Raw genomic sequence first — 17,484 nt, forward strand, 5'->3', positions numbered from 1 at the left:
ACTGAATATAAAAGTCAACTAGAAACCAGTATTCTTCTATATCCTACCGATAACCAGTCAAATGCAACGAAGGAAAGTGTCTCATGCCCACTAAGAAGAAAATCCCTAAGGCACTAAGGAATAATTTTAAGGTGCATAAGACCCTCAAACAACTTTATGAACTTAACAGTTTTTATAAAATGTTATTGAAAACAATACAAAAGACCTCCCATTCAAAGCAGTCTACATAGTTGATGCAATTATGATCAAAACTCCAACAGGCTTTCATGGAGCATAATGAAGTACTTTCATTAGCATTTGCCATATCATAGTAAGAGGTATGCTGATTCAAACAGAATGATACCAGAAAGGCACTAGGTAAGCAGATCCACTGTGAGACATCCAGGGCGCAGACAGACGACAGATGCGGTGCTCAGACTAGAGTAGAAGAGCAAGAGCTCAAACACCATGCTAGGCAACTGAGAGTCAGAGAAAAACAACTCTGATTCTTTCTCCACTTTAAAAAACTTCCAGCAAGCTCAATTAACAAACTACATTTACCTGAGAAAAAGAAAATAAACAAGAGATCCACACAAGTACAAGCGCACAGCCTGCACATATGGGAAAAGCTGCTTGAAACGCACTACTCAGGAAAACACGGCCATACAGAAATGGCTCAACACTGTCTAGCAAGGCCTCCTTTATCTCCAAGATGAACTGGTATTCCCAAAGCCTCGTCTTGCTTGCAGTTTGCTTGCTTGGCTTTCCCCAGGCAGCTGCTGCCACACCTTCTCTGCCGTCGTGGACCCCTCTGAAACTATTCGCCCAAATAAACTTTTCTTCCATTGGTCACTTTGGGTCATGGTATTTTAATCACAGCAACAAAAGTGACTGATACAGTCAAAAAACTTAAAGGACATATAGAGGGATGACCTCACAAACTATAACCAGCAGCCCCACCCCCACCCCCAGCAAGACTTCTCCTGAGATACAGGACACAGGATCCAGAGCCTGGGACCATCCTGCCTCCCATGAGAAAGCCTGCCACCCACCAGTAGGAGTGGCCATGCTGAAACAGGGACTGGAAAGGTAAATCATTACACAGGAACTAACTCTAAATAAGAAAAGGAGACTGACTCTGCATCCACTACTTCCCAGTGCCTAACGCTGCTTTTCATTTTATGGAAAGAGGAAAAGTCCCCCTCAAAACCATCGGGTGTGTTAGGCAGAAAATGACTGTCAACCTCCAACTCCTAGGATAGTTTTAGTGAATCTTCCTAATTTCCCAATTTTAGGACTCATAGCCCTTCACTCTTTGAGACACACATTTTTAAAATGTCAAGCAGTATAATGGTTAAAAAGTCCAGGCCCTCTTACCCACCCAACTTCGGCTCCCACCAAAGCCAGATACAAACATACCCAGACTATTAGCATTTAATATAGGAATTTCCAAAAGCGTTTCCAATATAAAAAAGAAAGCAAAGCTCTCTCCTTAAGCATGACCTTTCCAGAACACTCTAAGCCATTTAACTTGGGAACAGGAAAAAGCCCAAATTAATATTTTCCATGTCCCACTGCCCCGTTTATAAGCCACAAGCACCTTTTTAAAACGTATAGGTCACTGCTTACATTAAAGGAACAAAGTACGAAATTAAAGGTTTCTTATCAAAAGTGATCTCTCTATTGTACTGTCAGGGACACAAACCAAACACAGTTCAGCTCCTGCTTAACTGACAATGGCAGTGCACACACTCGGGCTTTGGCTCCTCCAGTACTGGGGTGGGAAGCAATCTTCCTCTCCCCTTCCTTTGTAATTGTGTGCGTGCGTCAGAGAGAGAAAAATAAGTGTGGAAATTTTCTCTAATTTTCTCTTGCAAAAAGAACAATTGTCACTTCAGTACCATTCTCATGCTCACCAGATGCAATTTGCTTTCAGAATAAATGTATAAAAATCAAGATTTTAAAAGGGGGACTACCCACCTGCTCTATCTAATTATTCAAGCTAAGTATCCTTCGGGTACTATGGAGTAACAGGGGCATGCCTCCTGTGGGAAATGGGGAAAACCGGAATGTGTTTAAGCAGGGCAACTGTCTCCTTACAGCTTATACTGTGCCTTTCAGGCTTGAATCCTTTTCCCTGGTTTGAACTCAGAGTGTCTACTAATATGTAAAGAAAGTGGCCAATTGAGAACAGTCAGCAATCTGTAGCTACATACATTTTTGAGAAATTTAGGAAAGAGCATTTTAAAACTGAAAAAAAAATCCTAATTTGTTTTGATTCATTGCTTTACCTATTTTTCTCAATTCTTATATTTCATAGATATATTAAATACTGAAAAGAAATGTCAATAAAATAATTCTCAGTGACAGGGAAGGGAAGAAATGTATTCAAAGTAATAAAACAAGAATCTTCACTAAGATAGACAGATGGACAGACCGGGAGGGAAGATAGACAGACAGACAGATGAAAGGTAAAGAAAGTCCACGCCGCGTACATAGAAAAGGAATCAACGGCTCAGATGTTGCTTTTGATCACTAGCTACAACCACTTATAGTAATGATGATTTCACAGAAAAATCAACAACATCCACCCAAATTAGTAGGTAAAATATGATTTGAAAAATGGGATCTTTTTAAGTCTCCTCATAAAACAAACAACTAAAAAAGAATAAAAGCAGTGCTGGCTGGCATGGCGTAGCCTGGCAGGCAACCCCGCAGTCAGATGCTCGGTCTTCACTAGCACATGACTTCTCATGTGGCACTCTGAAAAGACGCAAAACTGGCTTTCTGGATTCCTTGCCAAGAACCCAAAAACCTCTAACTCAAAAGCTCTCTATAAAACACCCTACCAGCATCCTACGTCACCACTGATGAAAACTAAATCACTGTACAGAAATCAATGCCCTGTGGCCCGGGCGTCAGTCTGGGCCAGGGAAGGGCATGCCTAGCAAAACTTGCATGAAACCTACAACTCGGCCATCAGACTGTACAGTGCTAAGCATTCCACTGTAATCACTGTCCTGTGATTACAGGAGAAAGCACACGGGATAAATTAAATACAAAATATTTACACCAAGGCTGGAGTGCGGGCAAGTGGAGCAGAAGTTGTCAGTAAGCCCAAATGTGGGAGGACTGGGCTCAAGGTGGGCACTCATTAACCAGCTTCCACCAAAGAAAACTACGTTTCCATATCATAGCCAGAAAGATTAACCACCTGCCAGGATGAGAAAGGACGCTTCTTGCATATGCACTGACACACACTAGGCTTCAGTGGCTTGACAGTACACATAAAATACAGGCGTAAATGGCTGCTACTCACCGATGGTAATTCTCATGGGAATGGTCTAACTGTGGTTGGTAAGTTTACCTTTGAGTAAAGGTGGCTTGAAATTCAGAGCCTGAAATGTACACGTGGTGGAACAGTTCATTTTGTTCTATGTGGTTTATACCCTATTGCTTCAGCTATACCTGTGAATGGTGACTTAGGAGCCAGGAATGAATTAGCACTGCTGACAGAGAAAGGAAACAAATTACCGCAGTAGTGTCTAGCCCTGTCTCTAGATAGATGTCATTTCCCATTTCACTTCAGACTGTGTTTGCAGCATTCCTTGATTCTAAACAATATAAACTACTCATAAAGGCCCTTTAATGTAAATATATTTACATTTGTCTTGGCTGGGTTTTGTCAACCTAACACAAATTAAGAGTTACTGGGGAAAAAGGACTCTCAACTGGGAAAAAAATAAAAGAAAAGAAAAAGAAAAGAAAAAATACCTCTATAAGATTTGCCTATAAGCAAGTCTGTAGTGCATTTTCTTGATTGATGATGTGAGAGGGCCCAGCCTACTGTGGGTGGTGCCACTCCTGGGCTTGCATCCATAGGCGCCATAAAAATGCAAGCTAAGTAAACTATGAGGGGCAAGACAGCACGCCATGCTCTTCCACCGGCTCTCCATCAGCTCCTGCTGCAGGTTCCTGCCCCACCCTTTCGGGGATGGACTGTGACATGAAGTGCAAGCTGAAATACAGCCTTTCCTCCTCAAGTTGCTTATGGTGGTGTTCTATCACAGCAACAGAAGACGACATTATACCTGCGGGCTACTCAAAACCATTTCAGAATAAGACGCTATACACTTTCGGTATGTCAGAAAAGACAAAGTCAGGCTGGTAAAACATGAATGTTGAGGAGACCCAATTACACAGAAACTCTTTGTTCTACTTTTTAAAATCATACATCTAAAATTTCAATATAGAAAGGAACGGAGATCCAAAGAGTAACACGCAGCTTCTGAGCTGGTCTGATGACAAACTAATTCACAGAATGGCAAACTTCTAGGAAGCCCAGACTGCAATCCCATGAGCAGGACATTTTCTGTCAGAACTACTGAGATCTGCCACTGTGCGACACAAGCATCCAAGAATGGGATGTGAAGTTGCAAGAAAGGTTCTGAGCCAATGAAACTCCATTTCCAATGAGCTGTTATATGCTGCTACCTGGTATCTGGACCATGCCCCCAAAACAATCAGAGTAATTACACTTTAGCTGTTGTAATTGCTCTGTTGGGCACATTCAAGACACCAGCATTAACTCATTTATCCTCCCACCCAGGCGATTAGGTAGATTATTATTCCCATAGAAGAGTTTTTACATATATATATAAATGATAGGATGCCTCATTCTATATTCTGAACTATAACCAGAGGCTATACTGCTCTTATGGGACAAATGGTATACCTGTGGGTTGTACATACCATGTGCAACCTTTAGAATTGCCGCTCTTTCTTATCTTCCTGACCCCACCCAGGTGCCTGGATCACAGGTGGGCACCACCACAGCCAGTTTGCATGGTGTTCTGTTAACTGAGCTATATCCCAACTTTGAGTTATGGCAATGACTAAATAACAATCCAAACCCCAGGAAGGCGCTTCTCACAAACCTCCTGGAGCTTCAAGGACACGAGCCCCAGCTGATCATGACGTCTTTCCACCAGCTCTCTTTCCAAGCGCATCTCTCTTTCTATTTCCTGCAGCCGCCGCTCCACCCGATCTGAAACCTCAAGATGAACAGAGAACAAGTAGCATTAGGGAGCTAGCAGGGAGGAAGGGACCGCATGCTGCCCTGAAACACTGCCTAACGCATTGACTTGTTCACAGAACCCTTTCTAACGGCACCATTTAGAACGCCTGGCCAAAAAGCTAACTAAAAGTTACAAAACAAAGCAATCATCAGTTTCAAATATCTATACCTGGATCCCAACAGCAGGACTCAAACTTTTCAAACTACAACACAGCAATTGCTAAGCATTCAATAACTAGAAAAGAGTGCCCTCTGGAGATGCAAAGTGAAATAGCAGCTTTGCTGACAATTGCCTTTATTAACTGAGCTGTCCCATCCCTTCAGGCCCTTTATCTGTCTATCCCTGAGCCTGACGGTCTGGAAGACTCTGCTGGGAGTGCACAGTACTTCATCCAGAGGCCTCCGCATGAGCTTGCCAAGGTTCTCAACTGCGATTTACTAAAATATGAAAAATTGAAAAGATCAAATAGGAAAGGCAAATTGAAAAATGTTTAAAAACAAACATGAAGGAATTCTTTCTGATACAAGGTCTTCCTTAATAAACTGTTTTGCAAGTTCAAACCAATTTTATACATGTCATTATATATCTCCATAAAATAATTTACATTGACAATGTATATGTCTGAGGGCATAAGACATTTCATATTCATTTAAAAGAATAAATAAGGCCCAATTATTTAAAAGATTTTTCTGCTCGTTTTTGTGTTTCATGTAAAATCAGGAGTGGTCTGCGCATAGGGCTAGAGAGATGGCTCAGTACGTAAGGTACTTGCATCTACAAGACCCTGAGTTCAGATCCCCAAAACTGTCATGAAGCAGCAGAGGGGCAGGCATGTGTAACCCTACAGTCCTAGTAAAATGAGATGGATACAGAAGAATTCCCAGAAGCTCACGGGCCAGCTAACAGGACAGACAAAGCACTAATGGAGAAACCAGACCCTGTCTTAAACAAGGCAGAAGGCAGTAATCGACGCCTCAAGTTGTCCTCTGAACACCTACGTCACTGTTTTTCAACCTGTGGGGTGTGACCTCTTTGGGGTTAAATGAACCTTTCACAGGGGTCACCTGTGACTGTCAGAAAGCATAAACATATACACTATGATTTATAACAATAGCAAAATCCTTTCCAAATCTATTGGTGGCCCTTTTGTCTTGTTGACAGTGTCTTTTGCCTTACAGAAGCTTTGCAATTTTATGAGATCCCATTTGTCAATTCTTGATTTTACAGCACAAGCCATCCTAAATATGATACAGGACTAATATCCAATATATACAAAGAGCTCAGGAAGCTGGACTCCAGAAATTCAAAAAAAAAAAAAAAAAACATTAAAAAATGGGGTACAGAGCTAAACAAAGAATTCTCAACTGAGGAATACCGAATGACTGAGAAACGCCTGAAAAAATGTTCAACATCCTTAGTCACCAGGGAAATGCAAATCAAAACAACCCTGAGATTTCATCTCACTCCAGTCAGAATGGAGAAGGTTAAAAATTCAGGTGACAGCAGATGCTGGCGAGGTTGTGGAGAAAAAGGAACACTCCTCCATTACTGGTGGAATTGCAAGCTTGTACAACCACTCTGGAAATCAGTCTGGCGGTTCCTCAGAAAATTGGACATAGTACTACCAGAGGATCCATCAATACCTCTTCTAGGCATANACCCAGAAGATCTTCCAACTGGTAATAAGGACACATGCTCCACTATGTTCATAGCAGCCTTATTTATAATAGGCAGAAGCTGGAAAGAACCCAGATGTCCCTCAATAGAGGAATGGATACAGAAACTGTGGTACATTTACACAATGGAGTACTACTCAGCTATTAAAAACAATGAATTTATGAAATTCTTGGGCAAACGGATGTATCTGGAGGATATCATCCTTAGTGAGGTAACCCAATCACAAAAGAAGTCACTAGATATGTACTCACTGATAAGCGGATATTAGCCCAGAAACTTAGAATACCTGAGATACATTATGCAAAACAAGAAAACCAAGAAGGATGACCATCATTCCTCCTTAGAATAAGGAACAAAATACCCATGAAAGGATATAGGTACTGAGACAAAATTTAGAGCTAAGATGAAAGGATGGACTATGCCAGTGCCTGGCAAACACAGAAGTGGATGCTCACAGTCAGCTATTGGATGGAACACAGGGCCCCCAATGGAGGAGCTAGANAAAGTACCCAAGGAGCTGAAGGGGGTTGCAACCCTATAGATGGAACAACAATATGAACTAACCAGTACCCCCTGAGCTCATGTCTCTTGCAAACTTTATATGACCCAGCACAAGGGAAGGCCTGGGCCAAGTAGTGGGAGTGGGTGGGTAGGGGAGCAGGGGTGGGGGTATAGGAAACTTTCGGGATAGCACTTGAAATGTAAATAAAGAAAATAACTAATAAAAAATAAATAAATAAAAATAACTACTCTTTTACGGCCCCATCCAAAAAAAAAAAAAAAAACCAATAGCAAAATCACAGTTATGAAGTAGCAACAAAATAATGTTATGGTGTGGTCACCACAACATGAGGAACTATATTAAAGGGTCGCAGCACTAGGAACCACATGCACACTTTGGTTATATAGACAGAAAGAGACAGAGAGACAGACAGAGACAGACAGAGAGACATAGAGAGAGAGAGACAGAAAGAGAAAAAAGAAGAACACGAGGGACTTGGCTAAAGTGATAGGAGTGCTCTAAACTGAACTATGCTGTGGAACAGTCACACAGCTCTGTAAATTTACTACAGAGCACTAAATTACATATTAGAGTAGATTAAAGTGATGAAAAATTATAGCTCAGTAAATCTGTCATTTAAGAAGACATATAAAGCCAGATTTGGCAGTGCATGCCTCTAACTCCAGTGCTTGGAAAATAAAGGTAGGGGGAATCAGGAGTTCAAGGACAACCCTAGGCTACATAGTTTGAGGCCAGCATGAGCCTCAAAAATCTAAAAGGGAAGGGAAGGGTTTTAACTGTCAACTTGACCCAGCCTCCAGTCTTCTGAGAGGAACACCTCCATTGAGGAATTGCCTAATCAGATTGGCCTGTGGGGATTGTCTCACTGTTAACTGATACAGAGGGCCCAGCCCACTGTGAGCAATGCCTTTCTCTGGGCAGATAGTCCTGAGCTGCATAAAAAGCTAGCTAAGCATGAGCCTGGAAATCCATTCTTCCAAGCTTCTGCTTCAAGAATCTATTCCAGTTTTTGCTCTGACTTTCCTCAGTGATGAACTATGACCTGGAAGTATAAGAAACCCTTTCTTTCTCTAAATTGCTTTTGGTCATGGTGTTTGTCACTGTTGCAAAATGAAGCTAGAACACCACTTAAATAAATCCTTGTTATTTGTTCTGCTGCTGTAGTCTATGCAACACCCATGTTCTACACATACAGCATATACTAAACTCTTAGAATTTCATCAACGACCACCACTCTCAAACAGCTAGATCTATGTTTACACTTTCAGTTTTAGTAGGGACACAACTACAGAAAACTAAAGTAAACTGAAATGTTCTCCATAAGTAATCAAACACCCAACGAGGTGAACACAGACAACTAATGAACTGCAGTTTTCCCTATGAGGGAACCACAACTTGGATTGTCACAATTAAGTGTTACCACACACAGTCACCATGATCTCATGCTATCAATAATAACTACTCTTTCCAAAGCACAGTCTGAATCAAACCAAAAAAAGACTATGATTCACAGGGAATTAACAAGTCTTATTTTGGCATGTATGACAACAACCAATACTTTTTGTCTCTCAAAGAAAAATGTGTTCCATAAACTTTCAAGATGTATTTTATTTACTGTGGAAATGCATGAAAAATAATTGCAGCCTCAGAATAACGTATAATAAACGTGATTAACAACGAGCACCACCAGAAAGTGGAACTGGTGGGAGTCAGAGGCTCTCGTTTATCTTCTCTTATGGATGTATTCAGTACTGAGATTCTGCACGGGGAACCCGCATGGCGCTGCAAGTCTATTTAAACTTAACTCCAGAGAAGAGAACAGCTGCAGCTTCTGAGGTTTAATGCTCACAGAACAAAACTGCATCTTCTCTGACAGCATGCCATCCTGAATTCACAGATACGGCACAATATGCCAAACAGTTCTATATTATAAACGTCAACTTTGGCTGGAATAAATGAGTCACAAAATCTAAATTAAGCTTTATCCAAACATCATGTGGCCTTCAGAAGACCTGCTAGAATTCAATAATATTGTTTTAAGCTCTGAGTAAGACTGCATACCAAGTGAGGTTAGTGAAACCCTTATTCAAGCCTTCCTTAACAGCACAGTCAGAAACAAACTGTGGTAATGTAACCTGATAGGAGCTGGCAGGTAAGTACACAATCAGGCATCTCCAACTTCCTGCACCAAGAGAGGGCTCTGCCTCAGTGGAGGGGCACACACTGGATGGCTGGGCATCTGCTTTTGTGGCACCAGCTGTATCTGTCCTGGACTGAGTTCCTGGTGCACAGCAATGATGATACTGCGGGGTTACTTAAATGGACCCCCACTCACTGATGTAAATCATTATACCCTTATATTTTGGTATACAATAAAGCCCTAGAATATATGGAAGACAACATTTGGCAATTTGATTGCTTTGTGGGTGTAATTCAAATGAAATGATAACTGCTCACTTTAGATCTCTTACCCCATGGAAGAAACTTAAGAAAATGTGCACTACCAGCATCCCAAATTCAAAAGAACAGTGTCATGGTGTAAATGGACATGACCACGGCTCACTAGGGTATGGGGAACTCAGCAGAATACAGAGATATCTGAGTGCAGTCCAACCTGCATATAGGAACTAGGGAAGGGGTTAGGGGGACTAGGAACTCACTAAGTAGGCAAGTATGAGGACCTAAGTTCTAAAGTCCCCAAAAAAACATACAAAAAATCAGGTATGACTATGGGGGACAAAGATCAGAGGATAACTGGGCTTGATAAATGTCAATATAACCAAAGAACAGTAAACTCCAGGTTCATTAAAGACCCACAGAATAACAAAACAAGCTTAACTCAATAGAAAGTTGAGCAAAAAAATAAAATCTGTTATTTCATTAGCAAAAATTTTCAAGAGCCCGCAAACATTTGAAAATGAGATTAGGAAAAGGCAAAAGCAAGCCACAGTTAAGCCAAGACTCCTGCCACAGTGCCTGCTTAAAAGGCCTAGCTGGCCAGCGTCGGGAAGCATGGAGCCGCACAACTTCACAAACCACGGTGGAGACAGACAAGCCAGTGCCATCATCTCAGAAATGCATTTCCTGATGTCTACTAAACTTGAAAGCACCTAATCAATGCACTCCATGTTATATATGTGACAACCAAAATGCAGGCCCATGAACAAGAAAGTAACAATAGCTGTGACAGCTGTATTTATCCATAATAGCTAAAACTCTACATGAATCCAAAAGTCCACCTTGAGATGTTCAAAAACAAAAATTGTATTGCATGCATCCATGCAGTACTCAAAAGCAAATGGTCAAGAACCTGAAGTCATGCCAGAACCAGCACAGGAAGAAGGAACAACAAAGGAGCCGACAACGAAGCAAACCCAGTGTGGTTCCGCTAAGGGAAGAGTGCACAGCAGCAAGTGTTAACTAAGTCAGTGTGTTCAAACAAAGGAGACCTTTTTCAAAAAGCTCAATCTATTATTATTGTTGTTGTTATTATTATTATTATTATTATTATTATTATTATTATTATTATTATTAATGCAGTGTGTGTGTGTGTGTGTGTGTGTGTGTGTGTGTGTGTGTGTGTACATGGGCAGGCCCTGGAGCACCTGCGGAGGTCAGAAGACAACCTTCCAGATTTGGTTTAAGGTGGGTTCTGGTATGGAACTCTGGTCTCATGGCAAGTGCTTGGAGCCACTGAGCCATACTGTCAGCCCCAGAAATGACCAAAGATTGAAGTACTGGACATTTTAAACAGTTTAAATGGATAAGACTTCAACTGATAGTGAATTTTATACACCTGGAAAAAAATCTAAGACTTCATGGGAAAATGTAAGTCTCCCCTACCTAGGTCAGATACCCACTCCCAAGTCTTAGCAGTCTGTTTACCGTAACAGAAAACAGGTACTAAGGGTTTCCCCTATGGATCTTCACAAAAAAAAAAAAAAAAAAGAAGAAGAAGAACAGTTATCACCATAGAGGAAAGGTAGATGATACAGCAAGATTTCCTGCTGCGGACATGGGCACATTGCAGTGGAGCAGCTACTGTGAAAACAGAAGACATCCGTCTCCTGACAGGCACAGCTACTACACTCAGACTTCAAGACGAACTCCACCTGTCTACAGGGACTTCTAAACACAACTGAAGAAATGCAGCCTACTTAAACTAGAAACTTAAATTTGAATAAAATATTCCAGGAGAAAAAAAATCTATGAACTTTTTTTATCTTGGAAAAACAAAGTGTGAGAAGTGAGAGCTGCTGCTGAGCTGACAAGTTTGTTAACGCGTGAGTAACATATGCTATTAATATTTTTCTCAAATAAATAAATAAATAAATAAACTGAAGCAGGGAAAAAATAATTTGTTTTGTCTGATGTTTTTAAAACTGGGTCTCTATATGTAGCCCAGGCTAAACTAGACTCAAAGATAAAGATTTGATTAAAAATAAATACATGAACAATAAAACTTGGCTATTAGGAAATTTAAAAATCTCACCACATTAAACCAAAGAGTATATTTATTTATGTTTACTGTCACTATTACCAAAGACCTGGCAGCCCAGCTCATGGAAGGAGGACTTCTCACACTTTCCGAAGGTTCAAGAGAACACAGAAGACAGTGGCAGGGCAGAACGGCTCCCAGCATGGCAGTCAAGAATCAGAGAAAGGAGGGCCCTGGCACTCGGCTGGCTTTCTCTTCACTTCCCTCTCATTCTGTCTAGGCCCCAGCCTGCTGCACGGTCTCACCCCCATTCAAGGAAAGGCTCTCCCTTCAGCTAGTCCTCCCAGGAAAAACCTCACAGTATGAGCCAGTGTGTGCCTCTCTAAGCTTCAGGAGCTTCTGAATCCAGTCACGCTGACCACAGTGAACAAGGCTGTCCCACAGCAATGGTGACTACAGTCACGGATGGTCTGAGCCACTTCATCCCTTCTACCTGTTATCTACTACTATTACCAGATTTCAAACTTAAATTCATTAAATACACAAACACTTCATAAGAGGCACAGGAACTTTTTTTTTAATAGAATGACATATTGTACCCAAAAAGTTAATTTCCTAAGATTCTGACCAGCCTGGCCACCACCCTCCCATTTATCTACAAGTGAAAAAAACTTAGGTTTGGGAGTTTGGCTTTGGTTTTGTATTTTTTTAGCAGTGTATTGCTATGCACTCAGACCACTCTAGAATGGCTACACTCTCCAAACTGGCTTCAAACGTGTGGTCCTCTGCCCCAGCCTAAGTACTAGAATTACAAGTACACCCCAGCACTCACAGCTTATGAATAAACCGTTATAAAGGAAGACTCCTCACCAGGTCTGGCTTCTGGACTTCATTAAGCTTTCCAGTCAATTCTTCTAACACCCTTTTTGTTTCAGCATCAGACCTAAGCAAAGAAAGAAGCAGGTTTCAGGTTAATTAATCGTTTTAAAGTTATAGTGTTGTTTATCGATGTTGTCATTGTTTTGAGCTGGGAATCAAACCCAGGGCCTTGCACTTCCTAGGCAAGTGCTTTAACACTCAGCTGTTTCCCCAGCCCTCACAGTAACTGTTATTCCATAATTCTCAACTGAATCCTCCTCCAAAGCTTGTTAAAACATGCCAACAGGGCCCTACCCACAAAATTTCTGAATCGGTAAATAGGGCCCGATAATGTGTATTGCTACAAATTCCTACACGAGGCTGAAGCTGTGGGGCTGGGGGCTCCATCTTTAAGCACCACCACCACACTGGATTCCTCCAGCAGTCAGACTTCCAACTAGGAAGAAACAAAGAGACAGTTCTAAAAACCAAAGGGAAAATAAAACTTTTCATCTCACAACCTGTTTGAGATATACAAACTCCATCCTTAACAGTGCATCAAACTAGTGCATCAGCAATCACGGGGTCTAAAAGACTGCAAGTAAAGACCTTCCTCCCATACACTCTACTGCCTTTGGAGGGACTCCCAGCCAGCATCCAAACACCCTTTCATTCTTAAGCCTTTATTTAGCTTGCTGCCATCATCATTTTTTTTATTTTCTTTATTTACATTTCAAATGCTATTCCAAAAGTTCCCTATACCCCCCCCCAATCCTGCTCCCCTGCCCACNCACTCCNACTNCTTGGCCCNGGCNTTCCCCTGTATNGGGNATATANAGTTTGCAAGACCAAGGGGCCTCTCTTTCCAGTGATGGCCAATTAGGTCATCTTCTGCTACATATGCAGCTAAAGACACAAGCTCAGGGGTACTGGTTAGTTCATATTGTTGTTCCACCTAGAGGGTTGCAGCCCCCTTCAGCTCCTTGGGTACTTTTTCTAGCTCCTCCATTGGGGGCCCTGTGTTCCATCCAATAGCTGACTGTGAGCATCCACTTCGGTGTTTGCCAGGCACTGGCCTAGCCTCACAAGAGGCCGCTATATCAGGGTCCCTTCAGCAGAATCTTGCTGACATGTGCATTAGTATCTGGGTTTGGTGGCTGATGATGGGATGGATTCCCGGATGGGGCAGTCTCTGGATAGTCCATCCTTTCACCTTAGCTCTAAATTTTGTCTCAGTACCTATATCCTTTCATGAGTATTTTGTTCCTTATTCTAAGGAGGAATGAAGTATCCACATGATGGTCATCCTTCTTGGTTTTCTTGTGTTTTGCATAATGTATCTTGGGTATTCTAAGTTTCTGGGCTAATATCCGCTTATCAGTGAATACATATCTAGTGACTTCTTTTGTGATTGGGTTACCTCACTAAGGATGATATCCTCCAGATACATCCATTTGCCCAAGAATTTCATAAATTCATTGTTTTTAATAGCTGAGTAGTACTCCATTGTGTAAATGTACCACAGTTTCTGTATCCATTCCTCTATTGAGGGACATCTGGGTTCTTTCCAGCTTCTGCCTATTATAAATAAAGCTGCTATGAACACAGTGGAGCATGTGTCCTTATTACCAGTTGGAAGATCTTCTGGGTGTATGCCCAGAAGAGGTATTGTTGGGTCCTCCGGTAGTACTATGTCCAATTTTCTGAGGAACCGCCAGACTGATTTCCAGAGTGGTTGTACAAGCTTGCAATCCCACCAGCAATGGAGGAGTGTTCCTATTTCTCCACAACCTCGCCAGCATCTGCTGTCACCTGAATTTTTAATCTTAGTCATTCTGACTGGTGTGAGATGGAATCTCAGGGTTGTTTTGATTTGCATTTCCCTGATGGCTAAGGATGTTGAACATTTTTTCAGGTGTTTCTCAGCCATTCGATATTCCTCAGTTGAGAATTCTTTATTTAGCTCTATACCCCATTTTTTAATGGGGTTTTTTGAATTTCTGGAGTCCAGCTTCTTGAGCTCTTTGTATATATTGGATATTAGTCCTCTATCACATTTAGGATTGGTAAAAATCCTTTCCCAATCTGTTGGTGGCCTTTTTGTCTTGTTGACAGTGTCTTTTGCCTTACAGAAGCTTTGTAATTTTATGAGGTCCCATTTGTCAATTCTTGATTTTACAGCACAAGCCATTGGTGTTCTGTTGAGAAATTTTTTCCCTGTGCCCATATCTTCGAGGTTTTTCCCCACTTTCTCCTCTATCAATTTCAGTGTCTCTGGTTTTATGTGGAGGTCTTTGATCCACTTAGACTTGAGCTTTGTACAAGGAGATAAGAATGGATCGATTCTCATTCTTCTACATGATAGCCGCCAGTTGTGCCAGCACCATTTGTTGAAAATGCTATCTTTTTTCCACTGGATGGTTTTAGCCCCCTTGTCAAAAATCTTGTGACCATAGGTGTGTGGATTCATTTCTGGATCTTCAATTCTATTCCATTGATCTACTTGTCTGTCGCTGTACCAGTACCATGCACTTTTTATCACAATTGCTCTGTAGTACAGCTTAAGGTCGGGCATGGTGATTCCACCAGAGGTTCTTTTATTGTTGAGAATGGTTTTTGCTATCCTAGGTTTTTTTATTACTCCAGATGAATTTGCAAATCGCCCTTTCTAACTCTGTGAAGAATTGGGTTGGAATTTTGATGGGGATTGCATTGAATCTGTAGATTGCTTTTGGTAGGATGGCCATTGAATTCTTAGGATAGCTTTTCTAACTCTTACTTTGCTTCATTTTTTTTTATACAACTACTTACTACTGGCATATAGGAAAGCAACCATCTTTGTAATGCTCACCTGGTGTACTCAGCATTTCTATAATAACTCAATAATCTGAGAAGATATCATTTTAACTGCTGTTTTTCACAGTATCCACTACTGCTTCTGACTGTATCTCCCTCTTAGTGATAATATTATTGTACTTATATAATTTATAATTAGACAATTTCTCAGAGAGCAGTATGGTAATGTCATATCCACTGCAAACGGTGAGAGTCATGAAGTCACCCAACACAGCTCCTTGACAGTTACAGCAAAGCTGAGCTGACTGCTGCAACTGCTGTCCTTCTGTCTCTAATTTTTACATGTTACATGTTACACATCTTTGCGTGTTGCATTCCTAGGGACTTTCTGCACTGATTCATTTTATGTCTTTTCCCAAAACAATTTATATCTGAGTCTTTTTACTATCACCCTAAAATTAACTTTTTCTGGCTCAATATGGAAGTCTGCCTTATGCCCTGGAGATTAAGCACAGATAAGCTCATAGCTAGATGAGGCCATTACTCCAGGAATCTTCTTGGGGTAGCTGCCCCTGTGCAAACTCTAACAGTATAATTGGTGCAGAATAAACAGAGACAATAACGAACTCTGACTGGCCAGAAGAATAGGTTACAGATTCACAGGCTCCTCCTACAATACCCTTAGAGCTCTCTGAAAGTGTAGTTTAAAGATGGGGGTGGCATAGGGTACAGGGAGGAATAGAACTCAGTAAATAACATCGATTGACTAAACCTTTTCCTACTTAATAGTGTAAATGATGAAACAATATGGGATAATGAGTTAGGTATTAGTATTTGCTAGTCATGAAAAGACTGGTTCACATATTTTTTGTTTGGAGGGCTTTAAAAATGCAAAGACTGCTAGCCTAAAAGCAGCTGTCATATAATAAATGTATTTGCTTTAGAGGAGACGTTCTTTAGAGTCTTTAAATTGGAGTTATAGGGCTGCTAATAAGAATAAAATCTGTTCTGTGTGTATTTTCTAATTGTAACTGAACTTGTAACCCTGGGTATGTAATGAAAAATCAAACACATAATCTGTTCCACTAGGATAATCATTAGTCTGTCTTTGCTCTGTGGAATCTGTATAAATAAAGAAGCGGCTTGGTTGCTAGTCAGTCAGAGCTGTGAGATTCCCCTACCCACTGTGCCTGACTCACGCCCTCCCCTTGCCTTTTCCTTATCCCCACTCCCACCCCCACCCCCAGAAGGCCCCTGGTGGAGGTACCATAAAAGCTAAGTGTTCCGAGCTGTGAATCTTTCGAAGTACATGTGTTTCTTTGCCTCCCCCTTGACTTTAGATCTCCACACTCTCCTGGGTTTCCCAAATCTCTCATCTGACCTTTCTCCAGCCAGGCCCACATCACAGACAAGACTCCCACATGGCTGACCACTTCAGGACTCAGCTCTGACCTCTATATTCTTTCTCTTTACGTCATCCATTACCTCAGCACCTGTATACACCAAGCACTCTTGAAACTCCAATATCTACTAACATGGACGTTTTTTTCTTTTAGCCCAAGAATTAACTACTTTACATTTGCACTTGAATGTCTGGCAGGCATGTCAAATCTAACATATCCGAGAAAGCCTCTTGATCCCTACCGCTCAGCTTCTTCAACCATAAAGGAGATTGTTGTTTTCTCAGTTCCTCAAATAGAAATCTGTGAGTTGCCCTTGATATACATCCTTCATATGCAACCCATTACCAAATCCTGACTCTTTGGTCTCCAAAAACACATTTTGAAACACACTTCTCTCCTTCAATCTCTTGTCATATCTCTGGCCAAGCCACACAGGAGTACAACAGACCTCCAATTCACAGTCCTCAAATCCATTCTCCACATGGTATCCAATTCAGTCCTAACAGCTCATTTCCCTGGCCTTCATAACTCAGCATATTTGTTACATATCAAAAAGCAAAACTGTAAGCCAGTGTGGTGGTGCACACCGCTCACCCCCTCACTTGGGAAGCAGGGGCAGGTGGAGCTTTGTGAGTTCATGGCCCACCTAGTCTACACAGTGAATTCTAGGACAGCCAGGACTACATAGCAAGACCCTGTCTCAAAAGAAGAGGGGAGGGGAGGGGAGGGGAG

General features: G+C 41.4%; 1 protein-coding gene across 1 annotated transcript in view; it reads right to left on the minus strand.

The window, feature by feature from the left end:
• The window catches only part of Cep128 (centrosomal protein 128), a 345,407-nt gene that overhangs the window by 281,319 nt on the left and 46,604 nt on the right, over window positions 1-17,484 (minus strand). Inside the window, exons 9-10 of the mRNA XM_021201917.1 lie at window positions 12,566-12,638; window positions 4,917-5,033 (exon numbers count right to left, since the gene is read on the minus strand). Coding sequence (XP_021057576.1) covers window positions 4,917-5,033; window positions 12,566-12,638 — 190 coding nt within the window. The remainder of the gene's footprint in view (window positions 1-4,916; window positions 5,034-12,565; window positions 12,639-17,484) is intronic.

The sequence above is a fragment of the Mus pahari genome, chromosome 7 (assembly GCF_900095145.1).
Source record: "Mus pahari chromosome 7, PAHARI_EIJ_v1.1, whole genome shotgun sequence".
Classification (NCBI taxonomy): Eukaryota; Metazoa; Chordata; class Mammalia; order Rodentia; family Muridae; genus Mus; species Mus pahari.